Below are 14,111 nucleotides of genomic sequence, written 5' to 3'. Positions count from 1 at the left end.
ATGGTGGGCAGGGATTCCCTCCCTCCTCACCCTTCCCTCACAGGCTGGTGGGTCCTGGATGGACTTGTCCCTCTCTGTGCCTCAGTTTACTCATCTGTACCTGGTCACTTTCCTTAAGGCTTCTTCAAATCTCAGGACCAGAGAACCATCTGAGGGCTTTGAAACACACAGGGCAGTTTTCAGCATTTAGTGAGTGCCTGGTGTATGCCTAGTACGACAGACAGCCTCCTGTTCTAGAAGCCTTGGTCTGGCTTCAAAAAACAAGCCTCAGTCCCATAATAATTCAGATTTGAGGAGGAGAGGATGGACACCAGAGGCCAGCCGAGGCTGTGGTGGGGCAGCGGGAAGACCCAGGAAACAGGACCCTCCGAGCTACCTGGAATCTCTCAGATACCCCAGTATCATTCCAGTACTTGCCACATGTCAGGCGCAGAGCTGAGCACTTTACAGACGGGCTCCTGGAATCCTCACTGCGCTTTATGAGGCCACGTTCCTTTGGCTCGGAGAAGCTAAGAGACTCGCTCAGAATCTGCAGTGATAAGTGGCAGAGCTGAGATTCGAACCCATAGCTGTCTGATTTCAAAGTCTGCACTTTCCCCCCACTGCTGCTGCAGCAGAACTTGGGGTAAGCAGCTTGGGGAGGAGGGAGAAGGAAGGCCCCAGGCTCCCGGCCTGGGAGGTGGGAAGAAGGCTGCACCTTTACAGAAGGAACCTCTCCTGAGACGAGTCTCCCTAGCAGAGTCAGGATCCTGAAGCTTCACCGTGGGTGTGTTTCTTGCCCTTGGCTCCTGGCTATGGCCGGGCCTGCCAGCCAGGGGCCCTCTCCTTGCCTGGGGGTGATGCACTGAATCTCTGGGGCGAGGACGCCCTTGGATGTGGGGACGTGGGATCCTGCTCGGGCCTAGAGCCAGAGCAGAGGGAGGGTGAGAAGAGACAAAGAGGCCCTTTCATTGGTCCTCACCCAGCTGGTCTTCAGCCGGACCCCTCTTGGCAGCCCACTCACCTGGGTGGTAGGCTCTCTGCCCACACCACTCCTCACCCTGCCCTGCCCGGCTGACATTACAAAGGTGTTGGGCATGGTTGCTGGGGGGACACTGGCTGGTGCCTCTGCAAGGGTCCTGCCAGCTCTGACCCGCCTCGGAGCCCCTTTCAGAGCACTGAGGTCCCTCAGATGGCCTGCTTGGAAAAGCTTAGTTCCCCTTCTGGACCCAGGAGGTTTGGGTGCGGGTGACTGTCAGACCAGGGCCTTGGCGGCTGCAGCCTGGGAGGGGGGCCTTATATTCATCCTCAAGACTGGTTCGGGACAGCACAGAAACTGCTTTCATGTGGACAGAGGGTGCTGCTTGGCCAGACCTTTTCTTTTCGGGATTGTGTGAGCCTCCAAAGCAGCTCATCCTCCTGTTCATTGCAAGGATACAAACCCTCCTCCTCCCTCTCTTTCTGGTCCTTTCTCTTCTCTTGTCTCTCCTCAAAAAACTTTCCGCTGCTTTTAGGGCACTCCTAAAGTGAGACCCCCAAAACTAAAAGTGAAGATTCACTTTAAGGCAGTGGTTCTTAATGGGGGGCAATTTTGTCATCCCTCACCCCCCTCCCCGGGGACATTGGGAAGGTTTGGAGATATTTTTTGGTTATCACAGCTGGAGCGGGTAGGGTGCTACTGGTGTATAGTGGGAGGAGACCAGAGATGCTGCTAAGCATCCTACAATGCACAGGATGCCCCACAACAGAGAATCATCAACGTCAAAGTGCCCCTCGTGGCCAGGCTGAGAACCCCTGCTGCCACATGCAGATGTTTACATTTGAAGGCAAGCCCACCAGGCAGAGAGCAGCACTCAACACAAAAGGACCAAGCTGGGACTCCTGGCAGGAGAGACATAATAATAATGAGCACCCTCATGTGTGAAGACAGCTTTACGGTTCACAAAGTGCGTTCGTATCCAGCATCACACTCGACATATTGGACAGATTGGAGGTCAGACTCCTGAAATCCTGTTTCTGGGATGATCTATCTGGCCGCTCCTCAGCTCCCAAAGTGGGAAGTAGAAGTTTTAAACTAATTAACAGATGCCGTTGATTGAGCACGTACTATGTACCAGGCCCGGTTCCAAATGCTTGACGTTTGCCTGGCCTTCCGTCCTCAGGCCCCCACACTCAGAGGCTGCGAGTCGGGCTCGGGGGTGAGATCCCCCAGCAGAGCTCGTGTCTTTCCAGGCCTCCGCACTGCCTCTCTTCACACAGGCAGGCCTGCCTGGGACATAAAGGCTGCTGCATTTTGGAAATAGGTCGTTGGGGATAAATGCTGAGTGTTGTAGGGGACTCTGAAAGGGACTTTGTTGGACTGGGAGGTCCATCCCCGTGCAGTCTGGAACCACCCTGCACAAACAGCTTGGGCGTGAGGTGCGCCGAGTGGCTGGGTCCCAGGAGAACTGCTCAGGCCAGCCGACAGGCTCTGGGAGCCCCAGAGACAGCCACACCTTGAAGAAGTGTCCTGGTTAGGAGGCAGCGTGAAGGGCCCGACTGTAGCCCACACCAGCCCTTTGAAATACTGGGCCATGGGCCGGCTCTGTGGCTTAGCGGTTAAGTGCGCGCGCTCTGATGCTGGCGGCCTGGGTTCGGATCCCGGGCGCGCCCCAAGGCACCACTTCTCCGTCCAGCGTGAGGCCGAGTCCCACGTACAGCAACTAGAAGGATGTGAACCTATGACATACAACTATCTGCTGGGGCTTTGGGGGGAAAAAAATGAATAAATAAAATCTAAAAAAAAAAAAAAAGAAATACTGGGCCATGATCATGACCTTGAGGGAGGGGATGGAGCAGCTCAGCCTGTGGCAACTGAGCAAGGAATCAGGAGATTCAGCACCCTCCTCCCACCACCCAGAGAGCAGCCTCAGCCTCTAGGATCTCACTGGTGACGTCAAAGGCAGGGCCTGCCAATGTGGCATATGAGTGAGTGTGGCATCCTGGTGGGGTCTCAGTGTCCTAACCCCGGGGAAACCAGGGCCCAGCTCTGGCTACTGCATGGGTCAGCCCCTGAGGCCTGGGGAGAGCAGGGATCCCAGGCTGCAGGCAGCAGTATATTGCTGATACACATCCACACATGTGTGCATGCATGAACATACACTGTACATGTGTTCATACACATGCATATACATGTACACACATATGAGTAACACAGATATGTGTGCATAGATGCATGCACCTGTGTGTACCATGCCAAATCAGATGTGCACACACAGATGAGTTCACACATATGTGTGAACACGTCCTTACCGTATTTCATTGTCTAAGACCCCTGATGATCCATTATTTTATGTACTTAAGAAAGAGAAAAAATGCTACCAATTAAACTCTGATATGATGTTTTCTTATCATTTAGCATTTTTACTTGTGCTTATTGGAAGAGCTCTTTTAGCTGTATTTAGACTTATATTTCTACCGTATGTTACTCCTGTACATACATAGATAAGGCAACATGAGGAACTAAGGTATTCCCATAACTTCTTCACCTTCAGAACATCACTCATCCAAGTCACTTGCAGCGTAGAGCCGTCAAAATCTGTGCTTTTCTGCACAGTGTTTTCCCCTGTGCCATCAAGAGCATGGGTGATGCTACAGGAGGGCTCCCCTCTTCTCCCTGGGATTTTGTCCAAGCTGCGGACACCCCTTCTGCAGCTTTGATGCAGGTGCCTTCTTGATCTTACCGGAAGGGGGCAATGGACGTTTTCAGACAACCAGGATCCACATTCCTTCCTCGGTCCCTAAACAGTTCATTGCCCGAAATGTTGGGGGATTGCGGTTGTCTTGTGAAGCCACCAGGAATAACAAGAGGTTCTTGCTTGTACAGGCAGTGACAACACAGCATGACTGCCCCCTGGCCTACTGCGATGGTAGACGGGGAAAAAGAAGAGCATCTCAGGCTCAGAACATGCAGTGTGTGTCTCAGCTACCTGGGCGTTGGAGTGCCTGGTCTGCAGAGTCACCATGTGCCCTGTTGTTAGAAGGGTCGTGGTTGGGGAGACAGAAGGGCTGGTCTCAGGGCCTGGGACTGAGAAAGAGCAGGAGAGGTCGTTGTGGCCATTCCCCTGCCTTCGAGCAGGGCTGCCCCCATTCTGACCAGGTTCAGAGGCAGAGAGTGCCCAGGGAAGGCACACGAGCAGAGCGGGGCTTGAACTCCGACTGTGGTCGCTGTCCGTAGGCACGCGCCTCCACCACTTTGGGCCTGCCTTTCTCACCATGAGAACAGGGATAATACACCGTGCTCCTCAGAGCTCCTTGAAGGGTGGCTGACTCTAGGGCTGGGGTAGGGAATGTACAAGATGAGCATCTTGTAGTTCCAGAAAGTAAGGTAGCACTCAAAAAACCAAAAAAACCCCAGAAGGAAAAGCAATCAGTATGTTAAAGGGACACAGGAGCCAAGCGAAGGTGCTCCCAAACGGCCAAAGCTGGGAGCAAAAACTTAAGCAACAAGATTAAAAATGCAGCGTTGAATTATAACCCAGAGTATAAAATAAATATCCATGAGTCCATACTGATAATAAGTGATTGAATAAATAAATAAATGGAAGAGAAGGAACAGATCTCCTGTGCAGAAGAATTCCAAATAATTGAAGTAGATACTCTGCTCTCAAGGAAGTGGATTTTAATGCCCCACTCCTAAAGTGTGGGCTGTGCATAGTGACTTTCATCTAAAGAGCACGGCATGGAAAAAGGGGAAAAGAGTCACTTTACGGTGGAGGAACCTGGCCGACGCTCTCAACAGGTGATCAAGGTTGGTGTCATCAGTGATGAGCCCTGTTGGTAACATGCGCCCTTGACATGGTGTTGTGGGGATGTGCTTTACCTCTGTGGTCCTCCTCCCCGAATCCCATAACCCTGTCTAACCGTGAGAAAAACATCAGACATACCCAAATTGAAAGACAGTCTACAAAATATCTAACCAGTATTCCTCGAAACCTTTTAGGTCACCAAAAACCAGGAAAGTCTGAGAAACGTCAGGGAGGAGGAACAGTCTGGAGCAGCCTAAGTAGAAATGATGACTAAATGTAATGTGGTGTCCTGGATGGGATCCCAGAGCATAAAAGAGGACATTAGCGGAAAACTAGGGAAATCTGAATAAAATATGGGCTGTAGTTAATAATGACATGTCAGTATTGGTTCATTAGTTGTGACAGAATGTACCACAGTGATGGCGGATGTGAATAATGGGGGAAACGGTGCGGTGCACGTGCAAACCCCCTCTACTATCCTTGCAGCTTTTCTGTAAATCTAAAGTTATTCTCAACTTAAAAGTGTGTTAATCAGAAAGAAAAGAAGGGGTAGTACTTCCTTCTGGGCAGGGAGCTGGGGGCGTTGCACCAAGCATCTGCCCATCTCCTCCGAAGGGTCCACGACCTTCTCAGTCCAGGGATCATTCTTGGTCCTCCAGCAAGACCTCCCTGACTCCTCCTGCCCACACACATACCACCTTCTGTTCCCTCAGCTCCTGGGCTGTGGTATGAGGAGTCTGCACTGTAGAGCTCAGTACACCGGTCACCGGAAGCCTTTGGTCTCCAGATCATTTCAGAGTGCTGAGTGTGTCTCTGGATGGCGTGTCCTTTATGCTTGCTCAGTGTTTGCATTGAGGCCAGTTACCTGGGAGTGGGAGGTGGCATCAGGAGGCCCCACTCAACCCTGCCAGTGTGGACACTCGGGCTCTGATTCTGTCTCCTGCTCAGAGTGCAGCAGCCCCCTCCCCGGTCCCACCATGAGGACCTCCTGGTGTCCTGGGCTGGAGATGGCAGCCATGGGAGCAGGGGTCGCTGGAGGCCTTGATGGGTGGGTTTGGCTTGCTGAGTGCGGGGACAGAAATGAGTAATATGGCAGGATTCTGGCGGCAGTCTGCCGGGTCCACTTTGGAGAGAGACGGCATAAAGCAGTGGCCCTGGGCACTCCCTATGCTCAGATGCCCTGGAGATGTCCCACCCAAGTTTCCCACTGACTGCGCTCTTCCCCTGCCCCGGGGCGGCCCCTGGGTTTACACGTGTATATGTGGGGCACAGGTGTGGCTGTGTAGAATGTGCTTTGCCTGTGACCCCATCCTCGATCTACATGCCTACAGGGCGCATCAGGGAGGTCTGAGACACCGACCCCTCCCCTGTGTAGAAGGAAGTCCATGTTCTGGTGTTAGAGGGGCTAAGATGTCGGAGTTATTTAAGAGTCATTCTATTGCAGACGGGTGATCATTTCAGCAGATGAGCAAAGAATCCTTAGGTTGGAATTTGTTGGGGAGAAAATGTGTTATGTGGCTGATTGGACCCCAGTCAGCCCACTGGGATTGATGCCTCAGTTCTCCTAGGATAAGTCAGGGGCGTCGGGTTGAGAAGGACATCTTTTTATGCATTTGAGCACTTTGCTCCCCAAATGTCTTTGCTCCTGCTGGGGAGAGGGGGCAGGTGGAAGGAAGTGCGGCTGCCTGTTGGACCTCCTGTCATTCCGTGTGGTGGGGTATTATGGGCGCCTGCACTCCCACAGTGGTCGCTGGTCTTTGGTCTCAGTTGGGTCCAGACATGGGTGCCAGGCAGACCCTGGTGGAAGCCTGATGCTGGCTGCTCTGAAGTCTGTGTGCTCATGAGCTGGGGCAGCTGCCAGGTCTGGGCGCTGGGAGAGTGGGCTAGGGCTCCACGGTAGCATGCAGCTTCTCCTGCCGCAGCCCGGCGCCCACAGCCTGGCTCTGTCCTTGGCTGCACAGGAGCAGGCCTCCGGTTGCCCTCCCAGCTCTCGCCTCCCGGTGGGACTCTCACATGTAGGGCTGGCCTCACTGTTCCTCTCCATTTGGGGAATAGCTGTCACTTTGTGGGTTGTAGGTGGTTACTTTGCTCATGAGCTGAAGGGCATGGAGAGACGAAAGTGGTGAGAACAGGGCCATGCGTGAAACGTCATCCCAGCTCCTGGGAGGCTGTGTGGGCTGGAGCCAGAGGCTGGGTTCTACTTCTGCCTCCATCACTGATGGTGCCTGTGGGCCTCTCTGCCTGTGTGGCTCACTCATCACTCCCAGATGTTGAGTTGGCAGGAGACATCTACATGACAGCCATTATGATCCCCATTCTAAGAAGCAGAAAGAGAGGTTGTAAGGGATTACCTGGTCTGCCCCAAGGCGCCCAGCTCATAAGGGGCAGAGCTGGGATTTGAACCCAGAACTCTGGCTCCCAGGAGCTGCATTGCTTCACTGTTGCTGTGTACCAGCACTGGCTCCCTGAGCAAGTCATTTCTTGGACAAATCGTTTCTCTCAGGGATTATGTCCAATCGGGGGATTAGTTATGTAAGTGATGGCCCATCACATGAGACATTAGAGATGATGCTTTTAAATACACAGAGTAACGTTTCATGAAACAAGCAAAATGCAAACAGTACATTCAGTATGATTCCAGTTTTGTAAAATGGTTCACACACACACATGCACACATGGCAGGAAGCATGTTAACTGTGGTTATTATATATCTGGCTAATAGGCGATTTAATTTTCTTCTTTTACTTTTTTTGTACTTTTCAAAGTTTTTAGAGTGAATGTTTTATATTCAGAAAAAAAAAGTTATTTAAAACAAAGAAGCTGGAGTTGTCCAATGGGACGACTCAGGAGATGGGCATCCTCCGGAGCAGTGAGCTCCCTGTCCTTGGGGGTGGACAGGCAGATGATGTGTCCATCTGTCATGGACGCTGTTCCGGGGCTTCCTGAGCGGGGGACTGGATAGGAGTGCATGCTTTGATGAACTGTGCAAGGTAGTGCCCCACAGGTCCCTGGGCCAGTGGGAGAGGGAGTTATCCACTACAGTGCTCTCAAACTTGACTGTGCCTGAGAATCACCAGGGATCTTGCTCACATGCAGACTCTGACCCACCTCCTGGGCCAAGACTCTGCATTTCCAACGAGCTCCCAGGTGATGCTGATGCTCGTGCTCCAGAGACCTAGAGCACTTTCCTCTGGATTTGCCCTGGAGGAGCACCTGCTGCTGCCTCTGCACTGCCCGGGCGCTACAGGGCAGACAGATGATTCCAGTGGCAATTGGAAAGGTACGCAGGGTTGTGAGGGCGAGTGACCTGAGCCAGGTGACATTTCTGTAAGGGCTCTTCAGAGATGTGGAATGGTGGAAGTTAATCAGAGCTGCTGAGTTTGAGACCAGGCCCCCTCACACTTGGGCCTCATGGAGAGAGCTCAGGGGTGGAGTTAGGCAGGCCAGGATTTGAATTCCAGCTCTGTGGCTCGTTAGCTGCATGTCCTTGGGCAGGTCACTTCACCTCTTCCAGTACCTGGCCCCGTACCTGACACACAGTAAGCCCTTAATGAACGTTTGCTTCCCCTAAAACTGCACGCACCTCTCTGCTTGCAGGTGGATGAAATTTACCATGACGAGTCCCTGGGGACCCACATAAACATTGCCCTCGTCCGCTTGATCATGGTTGGCTACCGGCAGGTAAACCGCCTTGTCAGCAGGCGGGGTTTGGAGGGAGAAGGGGTGTGGGGCCAGTGCCTCGGAGCAGCTATGGTGTGAGGGAGAGGGGCAGCATCTAGGAAACATTTTGTTTCCGGAATCAGAGCCCTGAGACCATCAGAGTTGATGCCTCAGTGGCGGAGGCATTTGGGGTTGGTAAGCGGGGCCTTAAGGGCTCCCTCCAGTCTGATAAGTGGACAATCCTATACCCTCATAGCTGGAGGCCCCGCTCCTTGAGGAATCGATGGGGAAAGTGGGGCTTAGAGAGGGGCAGCGACTGAGACAGTCCTGCTAGGGTTGGGCCCTGGGGCCCTGGGCTCTGCAATCTTAGACCAGTTGCTTATTCTCCCCAAAATGGGGGTAACGACGGAGCTTTCCTCTAGGGGCTATCGTGAAGGTTAAATAAGACAATGAATGTGAGTGTAGAGGAAGTGCTCTGGACGACACCTGCGAGGTTAGTTGAGGGATTAGAGAGCATGTGTGTTGAGTTCTCAGCAGACAGGGGTCCCAGCTCCGGGCGTGGCACGTGAACATTCCCTGAAGTGGGAGGGCTGTGTGCCAGCAGCAGCTGGAGTCGGGACGGCCCGCGGCCCTGGGACCAGCACTACAGTCCGTGGGCCTCGGTGTTCTCTGCCAGTGGGAAGAGAGCGCCGGGTGCCCGCTGAGGTCTGGGGGCTCCGACCGACCGCTCCGCTGTTGATGCTCTCCGGCCCTCGCAGTCTCTGAGCCTGATCGAGCGTGGGAACCCCTCTCGCAGCCTGGAGCAGGTGTGTCGCTGGGCACACTCTCAGCAGCGCAAGGACCCCGGCCATGCAGAGCACCACGACCACGTCATCTTCCTCACCCGGCAGGACTTTGGGCCCTCAGGTATGCAAGGTACTGTATTTGCAGAGGCCAAGTGTGTGCCGCTGCAGGGCAGAGGCCGAGGCTCAGGGCTAGGCTTGCTCTCAGGCCACCCCAGGGAGGTTTGAGGGGCTAGGTCCCCTGTCAGCAAAATGATCCACGGGACTTTGGAGACAGGACCTGGCCAGACAGGTGAGCGAGCTTTGGAGTGGTTTCTTGGGGGCCAAGGGAATTGAAGGGGTCCCCACCTTGGTCCCTGCTGTCTGGGTTGAGCCTGCAGGTGGCTGTGAGGGGTCAGGCCCCAGGCACTGTGCTTACCATCCCAGGGGCTGGCTACTTGAGACCCCTCAGTGATCTTCAAGATGCTTCTGCCCACACCGAATCCATGGGTCCTCACTGCAGGCTGGGGGACAGCCAGGGCAGGGCTCTGTGGACTTTGGAAAGGAAGTCCGTGCTCTGCGCCCAGCTCCATGCCTCTCGAGCCCAGTGATCCATGCTCACTTCATCTGCCTGGGTTCTCCCAACTGTCGAATGAGGAAAATAAAATATTGGCCTCCCTCCATTCCAAGGCTGCTAGAGGGCCAAGGAATGCGTGAAATGTCTGTGACAGAGTATGACTGTAAGCGCTTTCCAAACACATGAGGCTTTGGTCACTCCCAGTCTTCCATGTGGGGAAACTGAGGCACAGAGAGATGAAGAGGCTCGCCCATGTCCCACAGCAGAGAGGAGACAGATCTGAAACTCAGACCAGCTCTCCAGGCTCCAAGTTGAGGGCTTTCTAGTTTTTTCTGGTTTGATGCAGGAAGTGAGTCAGCCAGCCATGCCTCTACACAAAGGGCTCCTTGCTGAATCCCTAAATCCCCCAACGTGGGCTTGCATGCACACATGCAGACGCACACACACACACGGATATATATGCATAGATACACATGTACATGCACAAACATATGCACACAGCAACATGTGTGCAGACACACATGTATACACACACAGACATACACCACACCTACAGACACATGTGCACATGCATAGGCACGTACAAACATGCATCCGTGTGTGCACTTGCATCCTGTGTAGAGCAAATCTTAGACCTCCAAGACAGAAGAGCCCCAGAAACCTCCTCTCCTCCACAGCCTTTTGTTATACCCCCTAAACCTTCTCAAACGAAAGAGCACTTCAGCAGTTCTCACGACAGGACTAGCTGTCTGGTCAGCGACAGGCCCAGCAGGAAGCCCAAGCTGGGAGCGAGCTACCATCACCCCTGCTCGGAGGTATCCCCAGCCCAGTCTGCCCTCCCAGCCCATACCTGGGCCCCAGGGTCAGTCTTGAAAGCCGACCCCTTAGAACACAGCAGGCCCCTAGAACATAGGCCTCGCGCACAATAGCTGCCTAGTAAATGTTGGCCTTGGCTGTTGCTGCCACGCCAGCCCTACTGCCCTGCCCACGGCTCCCCAGGGCCTGCATGACTGTGTCTGCACCTTTGCATGTCTCCTCCCCACTGACGTGCCTTCTCCCCACCTCCAGAGGGTTGTCTCACCTGTCCTCCAGGCCCAGCTCTGTGCCCCCCATAAGTCATTCCCTGGTCCCCTCAACCCCTTCAGTTGAAACCCTTCCCTTCTTCCAGATCACCCCTGCACTCCCCACTGTGCCCGTTGAACTCTGGCCCTGTAGGCCCACACCTAACTAACCTCCTAGTCTCCCTCTAAGCCGTCTGCTCCCTAAGTGTGTGTGTGTTGTAGGATGCGGGTAGGAGGCTCTGACCTGATTCCTCTGTTTTCCCCATAGTATCTAACACAATGCCACCCCTATCCCCCACATAGAAAGCGTGTGGAGCTTGTTTGTTGACTGACCAACTGACTGGCTGGCGGAAGGACGCAGCATGGAAATTAGGTTGCGCAGGCTCGGGGCCTGTCTGCAGACTCCACTGCCTTGTTTAGAGGAGGGGCCGACAGGTGCAGGGAAGCTGCAGGCCAGGAGGGAAGCCGGAAAGCCTTAGGGTCGGGGGAGGCTTGGCCCAGGTTGCTCTACTGAAGGTGGGACTTTGCAAGGATCCTTCTTCCTCCAGGGACCCTCCAGCAGTGACAGGTCAGGATGTCCTTGCAGTGGCTGGGTGGGCACAGACCTCATCGTGTCCTACCTCACCTGCATGTGACCTCTGTCTCTGACCTCTCTTCCTCTCCCCGGCAGGGTATGCACCTGTCACTGGCATGTGCCACCCCCTCAGAAGCTGTGCCCTCAACCACGAGGACGGCTTCTCCTCAGCCTTCGTGGTGGCCCACGAGACCGGCCACGTGTAAGTGGCACCAAGAGGGAGGGCTGTGCTGTGAGCTCCCGGGAGGTCTGTGGGTGTGGGAGGCTTTGCCCCAGATCAGGCTCCTGTCCCAGTGTCCAGGGAGATGCCAGAGGAGCTGCCCGTGCAGGGAGGCCCTGCTCTGATGGGGATGGAGCCCAGGGGCCTGGACAGCAATTCTGGGCCCGCCTTGGGCCCAGCCCCCAAATCCCAGAGCCCTGGGGACCAGATGTGGCCCTGCCTTTGGGCATGTCAATGGCAGTGTCCCATCAGAGGCAGTGTGCTCTCTGGGTGGTCTCTACCCCTCCATCGCATCCCTTCCTCAAGGCCCCTCTGAGACCTGTTCCAGCCCACACTGGTGCTATTACACGCTGGAGCCCTGGCCTGAGCCCACCGTAAGCAGGCGCACTCAGACCCAGGCCTCAGGCCAGGCTGGAGGCTGGCTGGCTTGATTCTTGGGCCTGGATTTTGTCTAGAGCATATCCATTCGTTCCTTCAACCAATACTTCTTGAGTACCTACTGTGCGCCAGGCCCTATTCTAGGAATGGGGCTCCAGAGGAGAACAGGACCACGAAGAGCTCTAGAAGCTGGGAGAAAGCAAATAAGCCTCTATCAGATGTTCAGGTGGCGATGCGCACATGCCCCAGTCACGCCTGTCTGTCCACAGGGGCAGAGCTAAGGGACACCCCCCAGCCCATACACAGAGTGAGGGCTGTTTTCTGCAGTGGGAAGGACGTGAGAAGCAGAGGAGTGGGCCAGCCCTGGAGGGCAAGTCTGCCACCCACGGTCTGCCGTGCCTGTCTCCGCATCAGCCCTGTCAGCACGGGAGGCCCGTGTGGATCTCATCCCCGCGCGGCCCCTCCCTGGGCAGGTGGCGCCTCCTCTCTGGGTTCCCTCATCTGCACAGAGAGGCTGGCACTGGGGAGCCTCCGAGGTCCCTTCCTGCCCCGGAAGCTGAAGGTTCCACATATTCTGGAGCCGAGAGTTTGTCTTCCTGTGTGTGGGGGGACAGGGGGTGTCAACTCTTCACTGAGCAGGGGCCCCTCCCTGTGGAGCGACAAGGTCAGGCTTAGAGGCCCACGTGTCTAGTGGTCAAGGCCAGATGTAGCTGCCTGGGAGTATTTAAGAATTTAGACCCTTTGGGCTTTGGCACTGAGTACTAACTATAAAGCCATACTGTAAAATTTCAACTATCATCATGGTGGGTGCCCACCACGTGCACAGCTCTGTGCTAAGTACCATGGGGTCTTGGAGAAGCTTAAGAGGCTGGCCCATAGGGGCTCAGTAAATGAGGCTGAACTGGAGTGACTGAGACCTGGTCCTTGCACCCAAAGGCCTCGGGTCTGGTGAGAAGACAGTGCATGGCATGCGAGTTGTTAATGGTGGCACAGGTGGCCCCTGCCGTGGGAGGTCAGCCCCCAGGCAGGGAGGCCAGGGAGGGTGTCCTGGGGCAGGAGTGGGGCTTGAGCTGGCCTTGGGAACTGTGAGGACATGAGTGGAGTTTGAGGAAGGGACAGGAGGGCAGAATGAGTACAGCCCCATTGGGGGACAGGGTGGGGCCTCACTTCCATCCAGAGGGGTGGTCTTCCCACTGCATGGTGGGGAAACTGAGGCCAGGAGGCACAGTCTGAAGCCTGGTCAGGGCAGGGTCTCCCACTGCTGGCCGGCCTGCCTGTCTTCCCAGGGACGGGCTCCCTGGGCATGACTCAGGGATCCCCTCTGTCCTCCCCCCACCCTCCAGGCTCGGCATGGAGCATGACGGGCAGGGGAACGGCTGCGCAGACGAGACCAGCCTGGGCAGCGTCATGGCGCCCCTGGTGCAGGCTGCCTTCCACCGCTTCCACTGGTCCCGCTGCAGCAAGCTGGAGCTAAGCCGCTACCTCCCGTAGGTCACCTCTGCCCTCAGGGCCCGGGATGGGGAGCATGCCTGCCACTCCCAGCAGAGGTCACGCAGCTGCCTGTCTCCCCCAGGTCGTCTCCCCTCCCAACGGCATCCTGCCCCTGACACAATTCCCAGCTTTGCTGGTCAGTTCCTGGGGCTCCAGGGACGTGGAAGCCCAGGACAAGTGTTAGACTCGGGAGCTCAAGGCCGGGGATGGGTGCAGAGTGCATTTGGTTGGGGCAGGTGCAGGCAGAGATGCTGTCACTAACCTCACGCAGCAGCTGGCCGGGTGCACATCCTGTGTGGTGGGCTGACTTTTCTTCTTCCTTCAGTGCAGTGAGCCCTCAAACTGTCCATGAACCAACACTTCATCTTGGCCATAGCGTGTCCGTCTAACATGGGCAAAACTGGCCCCATAAGACAGCTACAGGCTGAGCTCCTAACCCCAGGCACAGCCATTGGTGGAAGTGGGGTCCTGTGTGAGAGGGAGGATCAGGGCAGCCGTCCTCCCTGAAGACACAGCTCCCAGCACAGGGCAGTGGGGGCGATTCCCGCCGGGCGTCCTAGCTTGTTAAACTCCCAGCCTCTGGGAGAGCGCGGCGATTCCTGCCTCAGGCTGGCTCACCTCCG

General features: G+C 55.3%; 1 protein-coding gene across 4 annotated transcripts in view; it reads left to right on the top strand.

Moving 5' to 3' along the window:
• Nucleotides 1-14,111, top strand: part of ADAMTS14 (ADAM metallopeptidase with thrombospondin type 1 motif 14) — an 80,124-nt gene that overhangs the window by 39,682 nt on the left and 26,331 nt on the right. For 2 of the 4 annotated variants that reach the window (XM_087432065.1, XM_087432066.1), the window contains 4 exons: nt 8,364-8,447; nt 9,185-9,341; nt 11,496-11,601; nt 13,341-13,484. In XM_087432065.1, coding sequence (XP_087288191.1) covers nt 8,364-8,447; nt 9,185-9,341; nt 11,496-11,601; nt 13,341-13,484 — 491 coding nt within the window. The remainder of the gene's footprint in view (nt 1-8,363; nt 8,448-9,184; nt 9,342-11,495; nt 11,602-13,340; nt 13,485-14,111) is intronic. The other 2 variants (XM_004427020.3, XM_087432064.1) reach the window with 2 other exon arrangements.

This window comes from Ceratotherium simum, chromosome 6, assembly GCF_057802395.1.
Source record: "Ceratotherium simum simum isolate JZ-2026a chromosome 6, ASM5780239v1, whole genome shotgun sequence".
NCBI lineage: Eukaryota > Metazoa > Chordata > Mammalia > Perissodactyla > Rhinocerotidae > Ceratotherium > Ceratotherium simum.
This window is presented reverse-complemented; position numbering and strand designations above follow the sequence as displayed.